Here is an 18,102-nt window from a genome sequence, read left to right as displayed (position 1 = left end):
TGATAATTTGGCTAAAGAGATACAGACACAGATATATATCAAATCATTATGGTATATACTCGAAACTAACACAAGGTTATATGCCAATTATATTTTAGTAAAAAAAAAAAAAAAATGTGTCCAGATGTTGCCAAAGAGCCCCCGGGGAACAAGATGCCCATCCTTGCCACTGAGAAACATTGTTTTAAAGATACCAAAGAAAAGTGTCTATGTGCAGCATATCTGACTGAAAGTGGGGTGAAAAGAAATAGGACATAAACTCACACAGTGTCTTACAAAATAAGTAAATGAATGAAGACAGGTAAATTTTTTTTTTAAACCCTGTTTTTTACCTGGCTACAGATTGAATGAATAAAATCTGGCACTGCAATTAGACAGTAAGGAAAATAGTCCATTTCTCTCTATTTATTTGATAGCTTGCTTTCAGTTCAAGAAAACTTCAGTCATTCTCATAGGCATGTTTTGAATCAATGTCCTTTTTCCACAGAGAAACTGCCTTTTTCTGACACCATGTGATTCCAGCAGGACCCAAGTAGGACCAATCAGTATCATCTGAGAGGACTGTTAAAGGCTGCTAAAGGAGGAGGAGGGGCACTGGGAACCATCTTCACTGACAGCTCCAGAGATGCTGGCTGACCAAGACGCAGAGTTAGAAGCAAGCAGCCATGGACAAGCAGAGAATCCCTGATTCCCTTCATTCCTTTAGCCAGTTCACTCCTAAACTTCTCTGTAACACAAGTAAAATGAGAACCCTCATCCTCAGGGGGCTTTTTAACAAAAATCAGGCTGATGCAGGTCTCTGTCACTAACAACCATTATAATCCTAACTAGCAGACACTAAACTACTACATTACAGTCAGTAGTACAAACTTAGATGTTTGAACCAGACTATTAATCACACTGGAAAAAAAATCATTCTTTGGGTGTCAGTTCAGTTCAGTCACTCAGTCGTTTCCTACTCTTTGCGACCCCATGAATCGTAGCACGCCAGGCCTCCCTGTCCATCACCAACTCCCGGAGTTCACTCAGACTCACATCCATCGAGTCGGTGATGCCATCCAGCCATCTCATCCTCTGTCGTCCCCTTCTCCTACTGCCCCCAATCCCTCCCAGCATCTGAGTCTTTTCCAATGAGTCAACTCTTTGCATGAGGTGGCCAAAGTACTGGAGTTTCAGCTTTAGCATCAGTCCTTCCAAAGAAATCCCAGGGCTGATCTCCTTCAGAATGGACTGGCTGGATCTCCTTGCAGTGCAAGGGACTCTCAAGAGTCTTCTCCAACACCACAGTTCAAAAGCATCAATTCTTCGGACCTCAGCCTTCTTCACAGTCCAACTCTCACATCCATACATGACCACAGGAAAAACCACAGCCTGGACTAGACGGACCTTTGTTGGCAAAGTAATGTCTCTGCTTTTGAATATGCTATCTAGGTTGGTCATAACTTTCCTTCCAAGGAGTAAGTGTCTTTTAATTTCACGGCTGCAGTCACCATCTGCAGTGATTTTGGAGCCCAAAAAAATAAAGTCTGACACTGTTTCCACTGTTTCCCCACCTATTTCCCATGAAGTGATGGGACTGGATGCCATGATCTTCGTTTTCTGAATGTTGGGCTTCTTACCAAAAATTCCTCAGGGGAGACTGAGCAGTATAGATATTATCTAGGCCAGTGCTATTTATTCCACTATGTACCATTCACAGGACTGGCCTCCTGGATTTTTTAAAAATATTCAACAAGTAAGACAAGACTGAAGAAAGTTTTTACAAAGGAACTATATAATAAGTAAGTTTAAAATAAAATTTTTAAAGTAAAAAGTTTGTTATAATGCCAACTTTCTTAAATTTCTAAATTAAAAGAGTAACTGTTACACAAAGTTTTAATGGGAAAGGTAATATATTTTTGCTTGTTGTTGAGTCGCTCAGTCATGTCCAACTCTTTGTGACCCCAAGAACTGCAGCACGTCAGGCTTCCCTGTTCTTCACCATCTCCCTGAGCTTGCTCAAACACATCCATTGAGTCGGTGATGATATCCAAGCATCTCATCCTCTGTCATCCCCTTCTACTCCTGCCTTCAATCTTTCCCAGTATCAGGGTCTTTTCCAATGAATCAGCTCTTCACATCAGGTGGCCAAGTATTGGAGCTTCAGCTTCACCATCAGTCCTTCCAATAGATACTCAGAATTGATTTCCTTTAGGATTCACTGGCTTTATCTCATTGCAATCCAAGGGACTCTCAAGAGTCTTCTCTAACACAGTTCAAAGGCATCAATTCTTTGCCACTCAGTCTTTTTTATAGCCCAGCTCTCACATCCATACATGACGACTGGAAAAACCATAGCTTTGACTAGACAGACCTGTTGCAGCAAAGTCTCTGCTTTTTAATATGCTGTCTAGGTTGGTCATAGCTTTCCTTCCAAAGAACAAGTGTCTTTTAATTTCATGGCTGCAGTTACCATCTGCAGTGATTTTGGAGCCAAAGAAAATAAAGTCCATCACTGTTTTCATTGTTTCCCAATCTATTTGCCATAAAGGGATGGGAATGGGGATGCCATTATCTTAACTTTTTGAATGTTGAGTTTTAAGCCAGTTTTTTCACTCTCCTCTTTCACCTTCATCAAGAGGCTATTTAGTTCCTCTTCACTTTCTGCCATAAGGGTGGTGTCATCTGCATAGCTGAGGTTATTGATACTTCTCCTGGCAATCTTGATTCCAGCTTGTGCTTCATCCAGCCCACCATTTCGTATACTGTACTCTGCATACTTAAATATGGTTGCTACATAAATAAGCAGGGTGACAATATACTGCCTTGACATACTCCTTTTCCAATTTGGAACCAGGCCATTGTTCCATGTCTACTTTTAACTATTGCTTCTTGACTTGCATACAGGTTTCTCAGAAGACAGGTAGTGGTCTGGTATCTCTATCTCTTAAGGAATTTCCCACAGTTTGTTGTGATCCACACAGTCAAAGGCTTTAGCATAGTCAATGAAGCAGAAGTGGACATTTTTCTGAGATTCTCTTGCTTTTTCTATGACTCAGTGGATGTTGGCAGTTTGATCTCTGGTTCCTCTACCTCTTCTAAACCCAGCATGTACATCTGGAAGTTCTCAGTTCACGTAATATTTAATCCTCACATGAAGGATTTTGAGCATGACCTTGCTAACATGTGAATGAGTGTAACTATGCAGTAGTTTGAACATTCTTTGGCATTGTCCTTCTTTGGGACTATAATCAAAACTGATCTTTTCCAGTCCTGTGGCCATTGCTGAGTTTTCCAAATTTGCTGGCATATTGAGTGCAGCACTTTCACAGCATCATCTTTTAGGATTTGAAATAGCTCAGCAGGAATTCCATCACCTCCACTAGTTTTGTTCGTAGTGATGCTTCCTAAGACCCACTTGACTCCACATTCCAGGATGTCTGGCTCTAGGTGAGTGATCACACCACTGTGGCTATCGGGGTCATAAAGATCTTTTTTACATAGTTCTTCTGTGTATTCTTGCCACCTCTTCTTAATACCTTCTGCTTCTATACCATTTCTGTCCTTCATTGTGCCCATTTTTGCATGAAATGTTCCCCTGGCATCTCTAATTTTCTTGAAGAGATCTCTCACTCCTATGCTCAGTCACTTCAGTCATGACTGACTCTGCGAGACCCTATGGACTGCAGCCTGCCAGGCTCTTCTGTCCATGGGATTCTCCAAGGTAAGAATACTGGAATGGGTTGCCATTACCCTCCTCCAGGGAATCTTCCCAATCCAGGTATTGAACTCACAGCATTTTCTGTGTCTTCTTCATTGCAGGCAGATTCTTTACCACTGAGCCACCTGGGAAGCCCTGAAGAGATCTCTAGTTTCTCATTCTACTGTTTTCCTTTATTTCTTTATATTGTTTACTTAGGAAGTGTTTCTTATCTCTCCTTGCTATTCTTTGGAACTCTGCATTGAGATGAGTATATCTTTCCTTTCCTTTTTGCCTTTTGCTTCTCTTCTTTTCTCAGCTATTTGTAATACCTCCTCAAGCAACCATTTTGCCTTTTTGCATTTCTTTTTCTTGGGGATGGTTTTGGTCACTACGTCCCATACAATGTTATGAACCTCCATCCATAGTTCTTCAAGCAATCTGTCTATCAGATCTAATTCCTCTGAATCTATTTCTCACTTCCATTGTATAATCATAAGGGATTTGATTTAGGTCATACCTGAACAACCTAGTGGTTTTCCCTACTTTCTTCAATTTAAGTCTGAATTTTGCAATCAGAAGTTCATAATCTAAGCCACAGTCAGCTCCCCGCCACATTTTTGCTGACTGTATAGAGCCTCTTCAACTTTGGCTACAAAGAATATAATCAATCTGATTTTGGTATTGACCATCTGGTGATGTCCATGTGTAGAGTCATCTCTTGTTTGCTGGAAGAGGGTGTTTGCTATGACCAGTGTGTTCTCTTGGCAAAACTGTTAGCTTTTGACCTGCTTCTTTTTGTACTCCAAGACCAAACTTGCCTGTTACTCCAGTTATCTTGACTTCCTACTTTTGCATTCCAGTCCCATAGGATGAAAAGGACATCTTTTTTTGTTAGTTCTAGGAGATCTTGTAGATTTTCACAGAACCATTCAGCTTCTTCAGCATTAGTGGTTGCTATGTATTTTCCTATTATTGATCTAAAAGGAAAAACTTTAAATATTCTGATTATAAATATTTTCAATATTGCTAAAATATATATGACTGCTTTTATAGCTCCTAAATAAAAGAAAGTTTTAGGGAACTGTGACAATGATGAAGTTAATTTGTACATTTGGTCAGTAATCAATGTTTCCTAATTGGGTTTAATTTGACTACTGCTCAGAGTTATAGGCCAACACATTCATTTAATTGTGATTATAATTCAATAGCTGAACCTTTATGGTACAATGAACAAATTGATAGCTAAACTTTCCTGTTAAAAATATCATATAAGACTTATGTTTTAATGAACTGTATACATGGAATGTATTTTATGGGGATTCCTTCAAAGAAGCTCAATAATTATACTTTCTCTTAATAATTAAAGAGAAAACTTCCGATTTCATGAGGTTTTACAAACATTCTCTAGGAAAAGGTTCTTATATCCCTCTTCCCTGCTGCAAACCATTTTGTGACTGACAGCTTCCCAAAGGGTTAAATGAAAATACCATTTTTATCCCATTCTGTGCCTCAATTCCCATTTTTTGTTACTATGAAATAACCAGGTTGCTTATGCATATTAGCTTAAAAAGCAATATATGTATGACCTTTAAGGACTTAGAGTGAACTTCCTCTCTTGGATTTAATTATCAGCCACTCAATGCAGCATGAATTTTAACTGATACTCTCAAACTGGAGACTATTTCTAGATCACTCTGATTAAAGTAAATTAATAGCTTAAGAAGGAAAAAACAGAGAAGAAAAGAAAGCAGGTCACCATAAGTTAGTTTGGCATATCAGAATCAACATGCATACCAGACTACGAAAGACAAGGGTTTGAATCCCAGCTCCAGTATCTAGCTGCCCTTGGAGGAAACAAATTCATTTTTCAATATTCTATAAAATGGGGTAACAACTCCTAACTCTGCAGGATTATGTTAAATGATAAAAAAGAAGACATGTACATTTATCACAGCACAGGATGTATGAGATCAAGAAACAATTTTCTTACCCTCTCTCTAGAAAATACTGATTATTTTACAGTCAAAAGCAATTTTTAAAATATTTAATTATACAGGTAGTTTGCTTATAAACCACCAGCCACAAAATTTTATCTAGAGGTCACTTGTGTAAGCCATGAAACATTCATTTCAATGGCTTCTTAAACATGGGCTCTTTGCCTGTCCTAATTTGAAACCTTCAAAAATATACAAACAAAACAAAATAAATAGACAAAAATATAAAATCTATACCTTTCCTGGACTACTTTTATACTACTTGAGAAGAACAACAACTTTATTTTATGAATGGGTGGGACTAGCCTATTTTGTGTCTGAAACTGGATGCTTATTACACAATCATCAGTCACCTCACTTTGAAAACTGCCCTACAAGATAGGTAGTTTATCATGTTTTTACTCACTGTTTTGGATTTACAAACAAAAACAAAAAAATCCCTGAGGCTTAGCCCATGTACGTGGCTGGAGCATGGCAATCCCAGGCCTCCCTAGGTTTCAGGGACATGATATTTTAGATTTTCTGACTCTGACTATATAGTCTCTGAAATATACTAGAGAAAAAGCATTGTACCATCCGCACTGGTCTAAAACTTATTTGTATTTGCACATAATGGGTATTAATCAGTCCAGTGGTAAATCCTTATTTACTGGCGGCCCACAATACGCTAAGCAAGAAGTAAGAAATGGGGTTGAGATATAATTTAAAAAGGCAAGGTTCCTGGAATTTACCAGTATAGTTTGGTAACACTATCCTATTCCCTTGATATTCTACCTCCGATCCTAAACATGCATATCTTTAAGCTTTTGCTCTCAAATTAATAAGACCTTACTGAATACTTGCTGTATGCAAGACAGTGCATTTGTGGTAGGTGCTGACATGTAAGAGAGTTACTGATTCACAAGTACCCAGTGAAAAGATAAAACCTTCCCCACAAAAAAGTCTCCTTCTCACTTGAAGTAAAAGCTGCTAACCAAGGAGGGTGAAAGAGATAGATGATGGGGCATTAGAGATTCTACCATGATGACATAACTTCAGTAGAAGACACAATGTGAAATTATATGCAGATTTGGAGAAACTAAAAACTGAAACTAAAAAGTTCCAGTTCCATAAAAGCAGGTGTATTCATCACGCCCAAGCACTGTGGCTCCTGTTCACACCTAAATCTTTACCATCAGCGCAACAAGGAGAGACCTGAAAACTATGGGATGATGGTAGATGGATGTTTCTAAGTAAAATAAGAAATAACTTCCTGTGAGGCTTGGCATTTGACTACAAATTCAAGTGCTAATATGTTCAATTGCATCATGGGAGCATTTGAAACTATGACAGGAATTAAATTACTGGAAGAAATTAATGCAAGTCTGCTCTATAGTCTTTTGTATAGTTTATAGTCTGCATAAATAATTACATTCATTCATTTTTTCTCTCTCTCTTTTTCTCTTACCTTGTCCTTCTGGAGTTTCACCAAAGGGATTCACTTCCACCTGAGTAGCATCAATTTTCAGGAAGAGATTGTACAGCTTCTTAATTTGGTCTGCAGCCTAAATGTGATCAAGTGAAATGAAATTTCATAAAAGTAGAAAAAAATTATTTTCCTACATTAATGAAATCTTAAAAATAACAAGCTGTCTATTTTCAGTTAGGTTTTCTGAAGGGAAAAAAAGAGAAGCATAACTATTTTAATTTCTACTGCTATTCATTAGAAGGAATTGTTCAACTGTCCTCCAGACAGTAGAAAAGATCATCATCAAGAAACAAAATATTTTCAGTATGGCCAAAAAATGTTGTGAATCTTTTTGAAAATTATCATGTCTCTATTAGCTGAGCTACACTGCAATATGAGCTACAATTACTAATACAAACAAACTCCATTTAAGTAAAAGGTAAACATGATTTCGAGAGTTTTTAACCACGAGTTTTTCCTTATTATGCTGGAATAAACTGTTACCATATTCATCAGTCCAAACCTATAATCTGTGAAACAACAATTACTGAGTATCTATTGGAAATGGTTGCAAAACAAGAAGACGGAAGACCTAAACAGCACACTTACCGAATAGCACAATTCAAACTGAAAACAGTTTGTCCCAAAGGCATAAGCCACAGAGCCAGAATATTCAACAGTTTCCCTGGTGTTGTACCCTAACTTCATTTTTCTCACTCTGCTTGAAATTCATTCGCTCATTCATTCTTTTCAACCAACATTTATTAACTGCTCATGTCACAGCAGGCTGGCACTATGTGATCTGAGGCTAGGGGGAGGATCACAAATGAGGTGTGACAGCACCCAGGAAAGCTCGCACCTGCAGTAAACACAGCCTGTTCATCATTAACACAGCAAAGTGAGACTGTGTAATGTGCAATCAAGGCTGAATGTTGGGGTTCAGTCTTATTCTTAGCTCCAACTTATTTCCCAGCCATGCTTTCCCCATTTCCACATTTTTTTTTATGGTTCCCATTCTGCATTATTTGCCCTCAGATTTCTTTCCAGTTTTTCCCCATCTCTAATCTATTTATCAGGGGAGCTGACACTTGTACACTGGGTTTTCAAGGCACCTGGGCCAGCTGGCTTCAGTTCAGCCAATGGGAAGCAGCAGTGGGAGACAGGAGCTGGGAAGAAGGAAAAAGAGAGGATATTTTTACTCCCCTCTTTCTGCATCCTCTCACTTTAATTCCCATCAGGGTCCCAATTTCTGTATCTCAAAGTCCAGTGACACTACCACCTCACTTTGCTCCTTGAGCACATAGGTGGCAACCACTTTCTGTTGTTGTTTAGCTCTCTGTGTTGCCTCTCTGTTCACTCTGAAACTTCTCAGTTCTCATAGCACCTACTTAACCGATTACCTAGAATAAAGTCCCACTGTGGTCAATACTGGGGTTTCCCAGGTGGCACTAGTGGTAAAGAATCTGCCTGCCAATGCAGGCACCCCAGTCCAGTACTCTTGCCTGGAAAATCCCATGGATGGAGGAGCTTGGTAGGCTGCAGTCCATGGGGTCGTGAAGAGTTGGACACGACTGAGCAACTTCACTTTCACTTTTCACTTTCATGCATTGGAGAAGGAAATGGCAACCCACTCCAGTGTTCTTGCCTGGAGAATCCCAGGGATGGGGGAGCCTGGTGGGCTGCCATCCATTGCGTCGCACAGAGTCAGACATGACTAAAGCAACTTAGCAGCAGTAGCAGCCAATGCAGAAGACATAGAAACGAGGGTTCAATCCCTAGGTTGGGAAGATCCCCTAGAGGAGGGCATGGCTACCCACTCCAGAATTCTCGCCTGGAGAATTCCTTGGACAGAGGAGCATGCTGGGTTACAGTCCAGAGGGTCACAAAGAGTCGGACACAATTGAAGCAACTTAGCACACATGCACGTGGTAAACACTAGGAGTGATTTCTCTGTTCTGGTATTAACTAAAGAACTCTTGGAAATGTAAGTAATTCATTTTACCTTATTTTGTTTGATGTATATGTGCAAAGTTTCTTAAATCCTAATTTGAAAGCCAGTGTATATAACCAAATATATATAATGAGTTACACTGAATATTTATAATATTAATTTTTTTGTGGCTAGATAGTACATGTACATAATACAAAATTCCCAAGGTACACAAGGTTCTCCCTCAGAATCTTCACCAGACTCCCCAGCTACAGAGCCCCCATCTGTCCTCCTGCAGCAGCCACTTTATTGGTTCATTAAAGGATACAGCTATACAAATGCAAGTGTACACATTTTTCCATTCATCTTTTTAAAAAAACAAACTTGGTTCCACACTTTGTTTCTTTTTTTTTTAATTTTATTTTATTTTTAAACTTTACATAATTGTATTAGTTTTGCCAAATATCAAAATGAATCCGCCACAGGTATACATGTGTTCCCCATCCAGGATGGGGAACACACTTTGTTTCTTTACCGATAGATTTCAGAGAGCCTTCAGCAGCAAAACAGAGACAACAATCTTGTAAATGACCACATAATATTTTTTTGTATGGATGTATCATAATTCATTTAACCTGTCTCCTAAATAATGGCCATTTGGTTTTCAGCAGCTTGACATTACTTCAAATGCTGCCTTATCTGTGTGTGTATCTATATCTATCTATCTATCTATCTATCTATATATATCCTTATATCCTACAGTGATTAAATATCTGTAGGATATATTCTCTGAAATGGGGAACAAGGGATGGGCATTTTACATAATAAAAGATTATCTTATATTGTTCTTATTATCTTAAATTGAAGCTTTCACTAATGTCCCCTCCCAAAAACCAGCATTATAGAGATTTTTATTTTTTTAACTCACAACCATCAGCTATTTGGGTATCTCATGTATGGTTTTAATTTGAATCACTCTAATTATGAATAGACCTGACTATTCTATGAGAGTGAAACATCTGTATTTCCTTTGCTGTGAACTCTACATAGGAAAAATCCACATATTTTTGGTGTTTCTCATATTAATGTATAGGAGGCATTTTTACATGAAGGAACTTAGCTCTTTATGTCATAGAAATAGCAATTTTTTGTCCTTTAACATTTGTTTTTTGCCCATGTTTTTGTTACTTCTGCCACATGGAAATCTAATAATATTAATAATAATGTCACTCTTTTCTTTTTTAGCTTCTGGCTTTGTGCCAGACTTGGAAACGGCTGGTCCCAACCTAACAATTCTATCATTATTTTTTCAAAAACTTAAGATTTCCTTTATTTAATGTTTACTTTTTTTGGGGGGGGTGCAATCCAAGTGGATTTTATTTTTGTTACAGTGTAAAGCAGGTAAGCGACTCACTGTTGAAACTTTTTTACATTTTTAGAGATTTCCCAGGTTATCAAACAAATGTGCAATGTGGGCTGCATGACAAAAGCATGATGTCTATTCTGGACACCATAGCATCACTATACCTACACAGCCTCTGCACACAGTCAATACAATAAACAATGGTAGAAATAATCATTAATGTAATAATATGGAGAGACTTCATAATAGAAATAAATTCTGAGTGCATACAAGTATAAGATCTTATCCTAGCTACTTCAAAAAGTTTTTGTTTTTGTTTTTAAGTACACATAACATAAATTTCAGGTTTTCCCTGGTGGCTCAGTGGTAAAGAACTTGCCTGCCAATATAGGAGACATGGGTTCGATCCCTGGGTCGACCCCTGGAGAGGGGAATGGTTACCCACTCCAGTATTCTTGCCTGGAGAATTCCATGGTCAGAGGAGCGGGCTATGGTCCACAGGGTCACAAAAAGTCAGACATGACTGACTGACTAAGCGCGCACACACAGACAACTTCACTTGGCACACGTTCTCAAGACTCAACCACAATGCAGCATGTGTCAGGACCTCCCTCTTTTTCAAGGCCAAACAATCTTCCATTGTATGTATATACTATATTCCGTTTATCCATTTACTTGTCTAGGAACACCACGCTAGCTTCAAAACTTCTAAAGCCTATATTAACCTCGCTTAGCATGAAGCCTGAATTTTCTCATGCTACTGCCACTGTAGTTATACATTAACACAGCACTTGGGGGGCATTCATTATTACAACTGTTTGTTTATTATTGTGCAAAGGTGACTATAAACATTTTTTGAAGCAAGACTAAATCTGTGCTGTAAGATCTGCAAGGGGTAAACGTTATAAAATCTGTGTTGTAATATCCACAAGGGAGAACCAGCCTGGCTTGCAGGCAGAACGTGCCTTATTCCAGAGGCTATACACCAAATGACTATAAAGGCCATCCAGGCAAAACCTGTCAGTCTGCCCAGGTGTAATAGCAGGAAATGGCAGGCCCTATGGCAAGCTGAGGTTGGCTCTTCTACTTTCTAAATGTGTTCAAATTTAAAACACAGATTAAACACTGGTCAAAGGAAACATTCTGCTAGTTAATGTGCTGTGAGCCAGTTTGTTACTGCCACTTATTTCCTCAGGAACCATGCTGTTCAAATATTTATTTTTTGCCACAATTAATGTTATTTCAAGGTTATATGCTAAGCAATTAAAAAATTAAGCCTAAAATCAAACATCCTTGGAGCCATACTCTGACAAATTTACCAATGTCTTCAAAAATGCTTTAACAGGTTAAAATAAAATTGGAAAAACCTTCTATTGCATCCCAGGAACTAATACTTGCACTATTCAAATATGGTTCTTAAAGCTAACCAGAGATATAAACCATACCTAGAAGGCTTAGTGAGCTGGTATTAACTTGGCTGATCAGATATTTTCATCAGTTTAAATACTGGAGGCACATGCTGACAACTCATGGAGCCTATGTTTTTAGAAATAGTATAGATGATAATTAAGACATCCTTGAGGAATTTGTAGATTTTAGTCATATTCAGTTTTCTCATGGCTTTAGTTTTTTCAGCCAATTCTTGCTGAAATATATTTTCACCGGGAACCTAATATTAATATATCATATTTTAGAGACATCAGGCATGAGTCACAGGAAAGATATCAATTTTACAAGAGAATCATTTTATATATTGTTCATCCATGAGTGAGGCACTTCCAAAGGACCAAACCACATCCTAGCTGAAAATTAAGTAACTTTCAAAGTCACATTGAATCGAGGGGGCTTTAAGATACCACTTGTTTATCAAAAGATCACCAACGGTTGATCATTTAAATAAACGTTTTCTCCTCTCAGGCACCCCCTGTGCTCAACGCACACTGCCCGCTCATGTATGGAGGAAGCACTGTAAAACAGAGACTCCCGAATCTATAGCACCCGTTTACCCTGTGCTCCTGTGCCATGCATTTCATGTTCTGCTGCTCAAAATACAAATGGATGTCCCCAGATGAACAAATTCTGACACAACTGCAGCTGAGATCACCATCTCTCCTACCCCCTCTCCCACCCCACCGTTTTCACTCCTTCACATCCCCTCTTCCTGTGTTCACTATCAGCAGGGGGACCACTGCCCTGTGAGCCCCTGGGGAATAATTCTGCTCTTATCATCTCTGTTCAACAGGGTTCAGCAAATGAGCTTGGTTCAACCTGCTGAGGAAATGAAGATTTAAAGTCTTTCATATAATTGGCAATGATAATACAAAAAACATAAATTAAAAGACTTCTTTACCTTCTTAGATACATAAAATCAAAAATATAATGACAATATAGCTACCACCAATCCCTGAGAACTTGCAGGTTCATTTTCCTTTCATAGACAACTCACTTAGAACCTGGAGTATTTAAGGTACTCAGGAAACATGATCTAGTCATTTAAGAGCTATATAAATAACTGTTAATTGTCTCTTACATTATGTTTGGGGTGGGGGGGAACTTGTGATGTGCATAATACTGTTACTGCCTTCTCTAGAACTTTCATGTATTATTTACCTCTTGAGCTTTCAAACCACATGGTGAGTAGATTTTACTCACTCCAAATTTATTCTCTTGCCACTTACAACTACTCATTCCTGACTCCCCAGGAATTTCTTACAGTTAGACACCTCAGATGTGTTATTTCACTTATTCACGCATATGACAGATATTTCTTGGACATCTAATATATTTGCCAAACACTTTGTTGGCAACACAGTAGTGAACAAGACCAACCAAGTCCCTGCTGTGATGCAGATGAAGATCCAGCAAACGAGACTGCAAATGTCCAAGAGGAACACGGATGTGCAAGGTACAGAGGATATAAACAAAGTTACAGGGCATATTCTGGAGCTGAATGTAGGATGGTATGGTTAGAACACAGCAACTATAGCTCTCTGTGACCACCACCAATACATACTGCTAAGTCGCTTCAGTCGTGTCCGACTCTGTGCGACCCCATAGACGGCAGCCCACCAGGCTCCCCCGTCCCTGGGATTCTCCAGGCAAGAACACTGGAGTGGGTTGCCATTTCCTTCTCCAATGCATGAAAGTGAAAAGTGAAAGTGAAGTTGGGAAGTTACTTAATAAATGTCAAATGATCAGTTAATATAGTCTGTAGCTAATATACTTCATGGCCTCATTCTCAGAAAGTGAAACCAACCACTGCAGCCCTTACCCATGAATCCTCCAGTATCTCTCTTTCAGCAGGTCACTAACCTGGCATTTCTTCACCGGTCTCGAAATGACGACAAATTCCTCTAACTGTCCGCTGAATCCTGGCTCTATCTCCTCCTGGGGCTTAGTCCCAGATGATCCTATTTCCTGCTACTGTGTTGAACCTTCTGCTTTCCACTGGAGGTTTTCCTCCAATCTTCAAATAAGTGCCCTGCTCTCTTAATTTAAACAAATATATTTTAAAGTCTTATTGTGCTTCACCTTTCCATAACTTGCCTTCGTGTTACCCTTAAGCTTTTAAAGTTAGACTCAATCAAAAGAAAAAGTAAAGACAGAAAATAAAGAGCGTGCAATTGGCTGTTTTACTGGAGGAATGCTGCCCAACTAAATTAAGGGAAACTACAAGAATCCCAGAGCCCTAGGACAGCACACAAACACAGACACACAATGAAGGGTTATTAAGGTGGCTTCTCTTAGTAACAGAGGAGGAAAACAACAGCCAGTAAGTTTTTCTGATTTAATTATGAGACAAGGAAGCATGCCTGCATAGACATAAAATCAGGCTCCATGGGCAGGACCAAGGGCAGTGCAGGACTGTAATGCTCAAGACAGACTCTCTCCCTTAATAGCTCAGAGAACAATTTTCCTATCTTTGAAACCAAGGGATACAATTACTAAATTGGCATAATTCAAGCTGTTTTCAGTCAAGTATAACCTCTGTGTAATTAGTATTCCTCTCAAATGCCCATTAGCTAGAAAAGAACAGCAACTAATTAGGTAACGTATATTATTATTAATAATAAGAAGTGACCTTTCTGGAGTACTGAATATGCATTTTCACACATCAGGTTACTCAATCCTCATAATAACCCTCTCAGTTAGGATTTCATCACCCCCATTTTACAGACTATGAAAGTGATGTTCAGATGGTCTGAATCACACATGTACTGGGTAGCAGTGCAGGATTCAAACTCAGTTTGCCTAACTCTACAGCCTGTGATTCTAACCAGTATACCGCATCTTATAACTGATGTACTGGAGAGGCACTGCTATAGAAAAAACAAACTAACATACATAACAAGCTGTATGTGTCTGCAGGCAACACACTCTTATTACACATGTACACACCTATACATATATATATATACACACACACACACATATATATATATGTGTGTGTGTGTGTGTGTATATAAACACATGCGCCATAAACATTCTCTTTGGAACACCAGGGAAGTATTTTTTCACCATAAACAACTGCAGGAAAAAAAGAGAATAACAATAAATCGCCTTATTTCCTGATAATCACAAACATTAGACACAATTAGCCAAAGTTCCCAAACCTTTTCTGGAACATGTTAGACAAACCAACCTCCAATTGCTCAAGTACCTGGTTTTTCAAAGGCCCGAGGAAGCCTAGATTTTCCGCCATCCGCTGAGCTTGGCTGTCCTTTATCCCTTCAATAATGTCAATTTGCTCCTAGTAAAAATGAATCAGATGAACAAAATTCAGACAATCAAATGAAAAGATTTACAACCTCAAAAGAAAATGCTTAGTATTTATGTGCAAATGAGTAATTAAAAGTGTGGCACCTTTCCAGAGATCTCTGAGTTGGGCCACCACAGCTGCCTATGGGGTATATTTTAATTAGCACACCATCTATAAAACAGCCTTTTCAAAACTATATAATTCTTCAGGGTGGCATGCTGACAAGACGATCGGATGCCAGTTTTCACTTTTAATTACTATACAGATGGCAGTGACGAATATTTAGTCAGTTAATTTTTATGACATGTTTTTGGAAGGCTTCCAAAGTAAGTTTTTCCTGCCTAATATTGCTGTTAAGTTCAGAGTTTGTCTTATATAGGTTAAATATTACCTTATGATTTAAATACTCTGTTGATGATAATTTTTAATAATACCCAAGCTCTACAAAGGGCTATTCCCTCCACGATAATGAGTGTTGTTTAGATATATTATTTCATGTACTCTCTTAACAAATGTAATGACTTGTTTTAAAAATGTTAGTTTCATTAAAAAAAAAAAGTAGGTGGTATTAGTAAGCCAGCAAGTAAAGTCTCAATTTAACTTCCAAAATAGTTAACTTAAATATGCAACACTGGTGAAAATATTTTAAAACCAATCTTCAAAGTATTAGTACCTTATAAATGAAGAGTTTCAAGAAATAAAATTCTCGCTTTTTAGAAGGAAAAAAAAACAGTTTCTAAAAGAAATAATAAAGGTTTTTACTAGAAACTTTTTGTATGATTTTTTTGACACTAAGAACTCGGAATTAAAAGCTAGGGTTATAGTTCCAAAGACCTTAGGATTTTCTTCTTATAGCTGAGGTAGGTTGAGAAGCACTTTGCATATATTATCTAATTTAATCTTCACAATTCTATAGGGAGGGAATATCCCCATTTTCATTTACTGATTCAAAAAACTGAGAAACTTATTGGCTAGTTAGGATTTGACCCCAGGTCTCTTTGACTATAAACTAATCTTAACATCTTAAAAAAAAAAAAGGACAACCCCAACAACAACAACAAATAACACACACAAGATTTAAAGGATAAACAAACAGAATCTGGGCCTTAGAAAAATTCTACTTTGCACTGTGCTAAGTCGCTTTATTACCAGTACTGAAAGACATCGAGGCAGTTTCTAGTTCACATCTGATTTCTAGGAGACAATTTCTGGGTCATATTTATAAATGAGGTAGAGTTAACCAAGAGGAAATGGAAATTTCACATTCCTCTGCCATTGGTTAATTCTTGTGGCAAGTTGGATGGAAAGAAACTAGAGAGGAAGAAAAGCCTAGAAGGAGGAAAGAATGAAGGGAAAAGAAGGGCACAGAAAAGATCCTCAAAAGCACGTATTTTGATCTACCCAACCTTTTCTTACTGGACATCCAGTATGAAAAAGGACTCAATATCTTCATGCCTTAAATCCCAGAAACAGTACACCAGGCTCAGAAATCAGGCTCACATTCAGTCTTTAACAGCGTGTACAGAAACAATAAACAGAACACAGTCAGGAATCTAAACATACCTTAAAAATAAGTTCTGGATTCGAAGCTGCCACCTCTTCAATGTCAACGCCCCCCTGAGGGCTGCCCACCAGCACAGGGCCATTGCAGGACCGGTCCATCAGAATGGCCAAGTAGGTTTCCCTGGAAATGTCCAGGGCTTCAGCAACCATCACCTACCACATTAGCGGGAAAGTCAATTAAGTCAGCATCGAGCTGATTTCCACTTGGAAATCTATACAAACTTGCTACACAAATCAAACAGCTTCATTTTCAGGCTCTTTAAACCCAGGGAGATTTGAGAGTTCTGCTCTCATGGTGCACAGTGCACATTTTCACCTCCTTAATTGATCCTGTTAACTTTTCAAGTGACAGGTATTCAGTTTGCCTCAAGGAACCTTCCCACTTTAATCTTCCTTTTCTTCTTCAGAAACCCTGACACTTGAGAAAAACTCCAGGGAAGCAGATGTTATTTTAATTTGAGGCATTAGCAGTACATATATATTACTACACTGATTCTTCTCAGATTGCACTGGTGGGAAACCAAGTTTGCTTGCCAAAGAAGGATTCTTTTTATGGTGTGTCTGATGCTTCCTATGTTTGGATACTTCTGTCTCTTGGATCACTGTATTTTTATTTCAATTTATACTTTCTCTTAAATTACAAACATAATATTTGCTTGTTCAAAAATAAATGCTGACGATACTAAAAGTATATAGAGGGGACAGTGAAAGCAGTCCCCTCCTGCAATACATACCCCCTGGGCCCCAGCAGAACCTTTGTGATGATCAGAAAAAAAAACATCCCTTTCTCTATGAGGATGTAGTCACATTCCAGGGCCATGACTGGGCAGGAGGCAAACTGGACAGATGGATTTCCTTCTCCACGCATGAGCTCCAGCCAGGTCCTTTTTACTCTGCACAACCTTAACAAAGGCACAAAGCAGCCCTGCCAGGAAAATCCACTACTAATTTTTACCTCTTCCCTATGCATTACCAACATGGAATCAACTTGCACATGGATAAATATTACACATGCCTGAATGCTTTTCTTCCTTCTTGTTTATTATCTTAATACTATAACTTAGATTGTACAAGGTCTTCTCTCTTCATTGTGACTACATAATACTTATATGTCAATATTTATTTGATCTTGTCCTGGCTGACAGACATTTACGTAGACTTGTGTTTCTAAAAATGCTACCTCAGTGATTCTTTCTGTATGTGTAGCTTTGCTCCATTGTTTTAGTACCCCCTGGTCAAGGGATATAAAGATAAAATGGCTAGGTTTTACAATAGATTCTTCATATTTAAAATTTTGATAAGTACATCAAATTTCCTTGGAGAGAGATGCCAGACCAACTTACACTACCAACAAAAATAGTAAA

General features: G+C 38.4%; 1 protein-coding gene across 3 annotated transcripts in view; it reads right to left on the bottom strand.

Moving 5' to 3' along the window:
- Positions 1-18,102, bottom strand: part of SUCLG2 (succinate-CoA ligase GDP-forming subunit beta) — a 341,482-nt gene that overhangs the window by 182,336 nt on the left and 141,044 nt on the right. For all 3 annotated transcript variants that reach the window (XM_044933774.1, XM_006070058.4, XM_025273081.2), the window contains exons 5-7: positions 16,739-16,891; positions 15,077-15,166; positions 7,124-7,220 (exon numbers count right to left, since the gene is read on the bottom strand). In XM_044933774.1, the coding sequence (XP_044789709.1) occupies positions 7,124-7,220; positions 15,077-15,166; positions 16,739-16,891 (340 nt within the window). The remainder of the gene's footprint in view (positions 1-7,123; positions 7,221-15,076; positions 15,167-16,738; positions 16,892-18,102) is intronic.

This window comes from Bubalus bubalis, chromosome 21, assembly GCF_019923935.1.
Source record: "Bubalus bubalis isolate 160015118507 breed Murrah chromosome 21, NDDB_SH_1, whole genome shotgun sequence".
NCBI classification, from domain to species: domain Eukaryota; kingdom Metazoa; phylum Chordata; class Mammalia; order Artiodactyla; family Bovidae; genus Bubalus; species Bubalus bubalis.
Note: the sequence above shows the minus strand (reverse complement) of the source record. Positions and strands in the feature narration are given on the sequence as shown.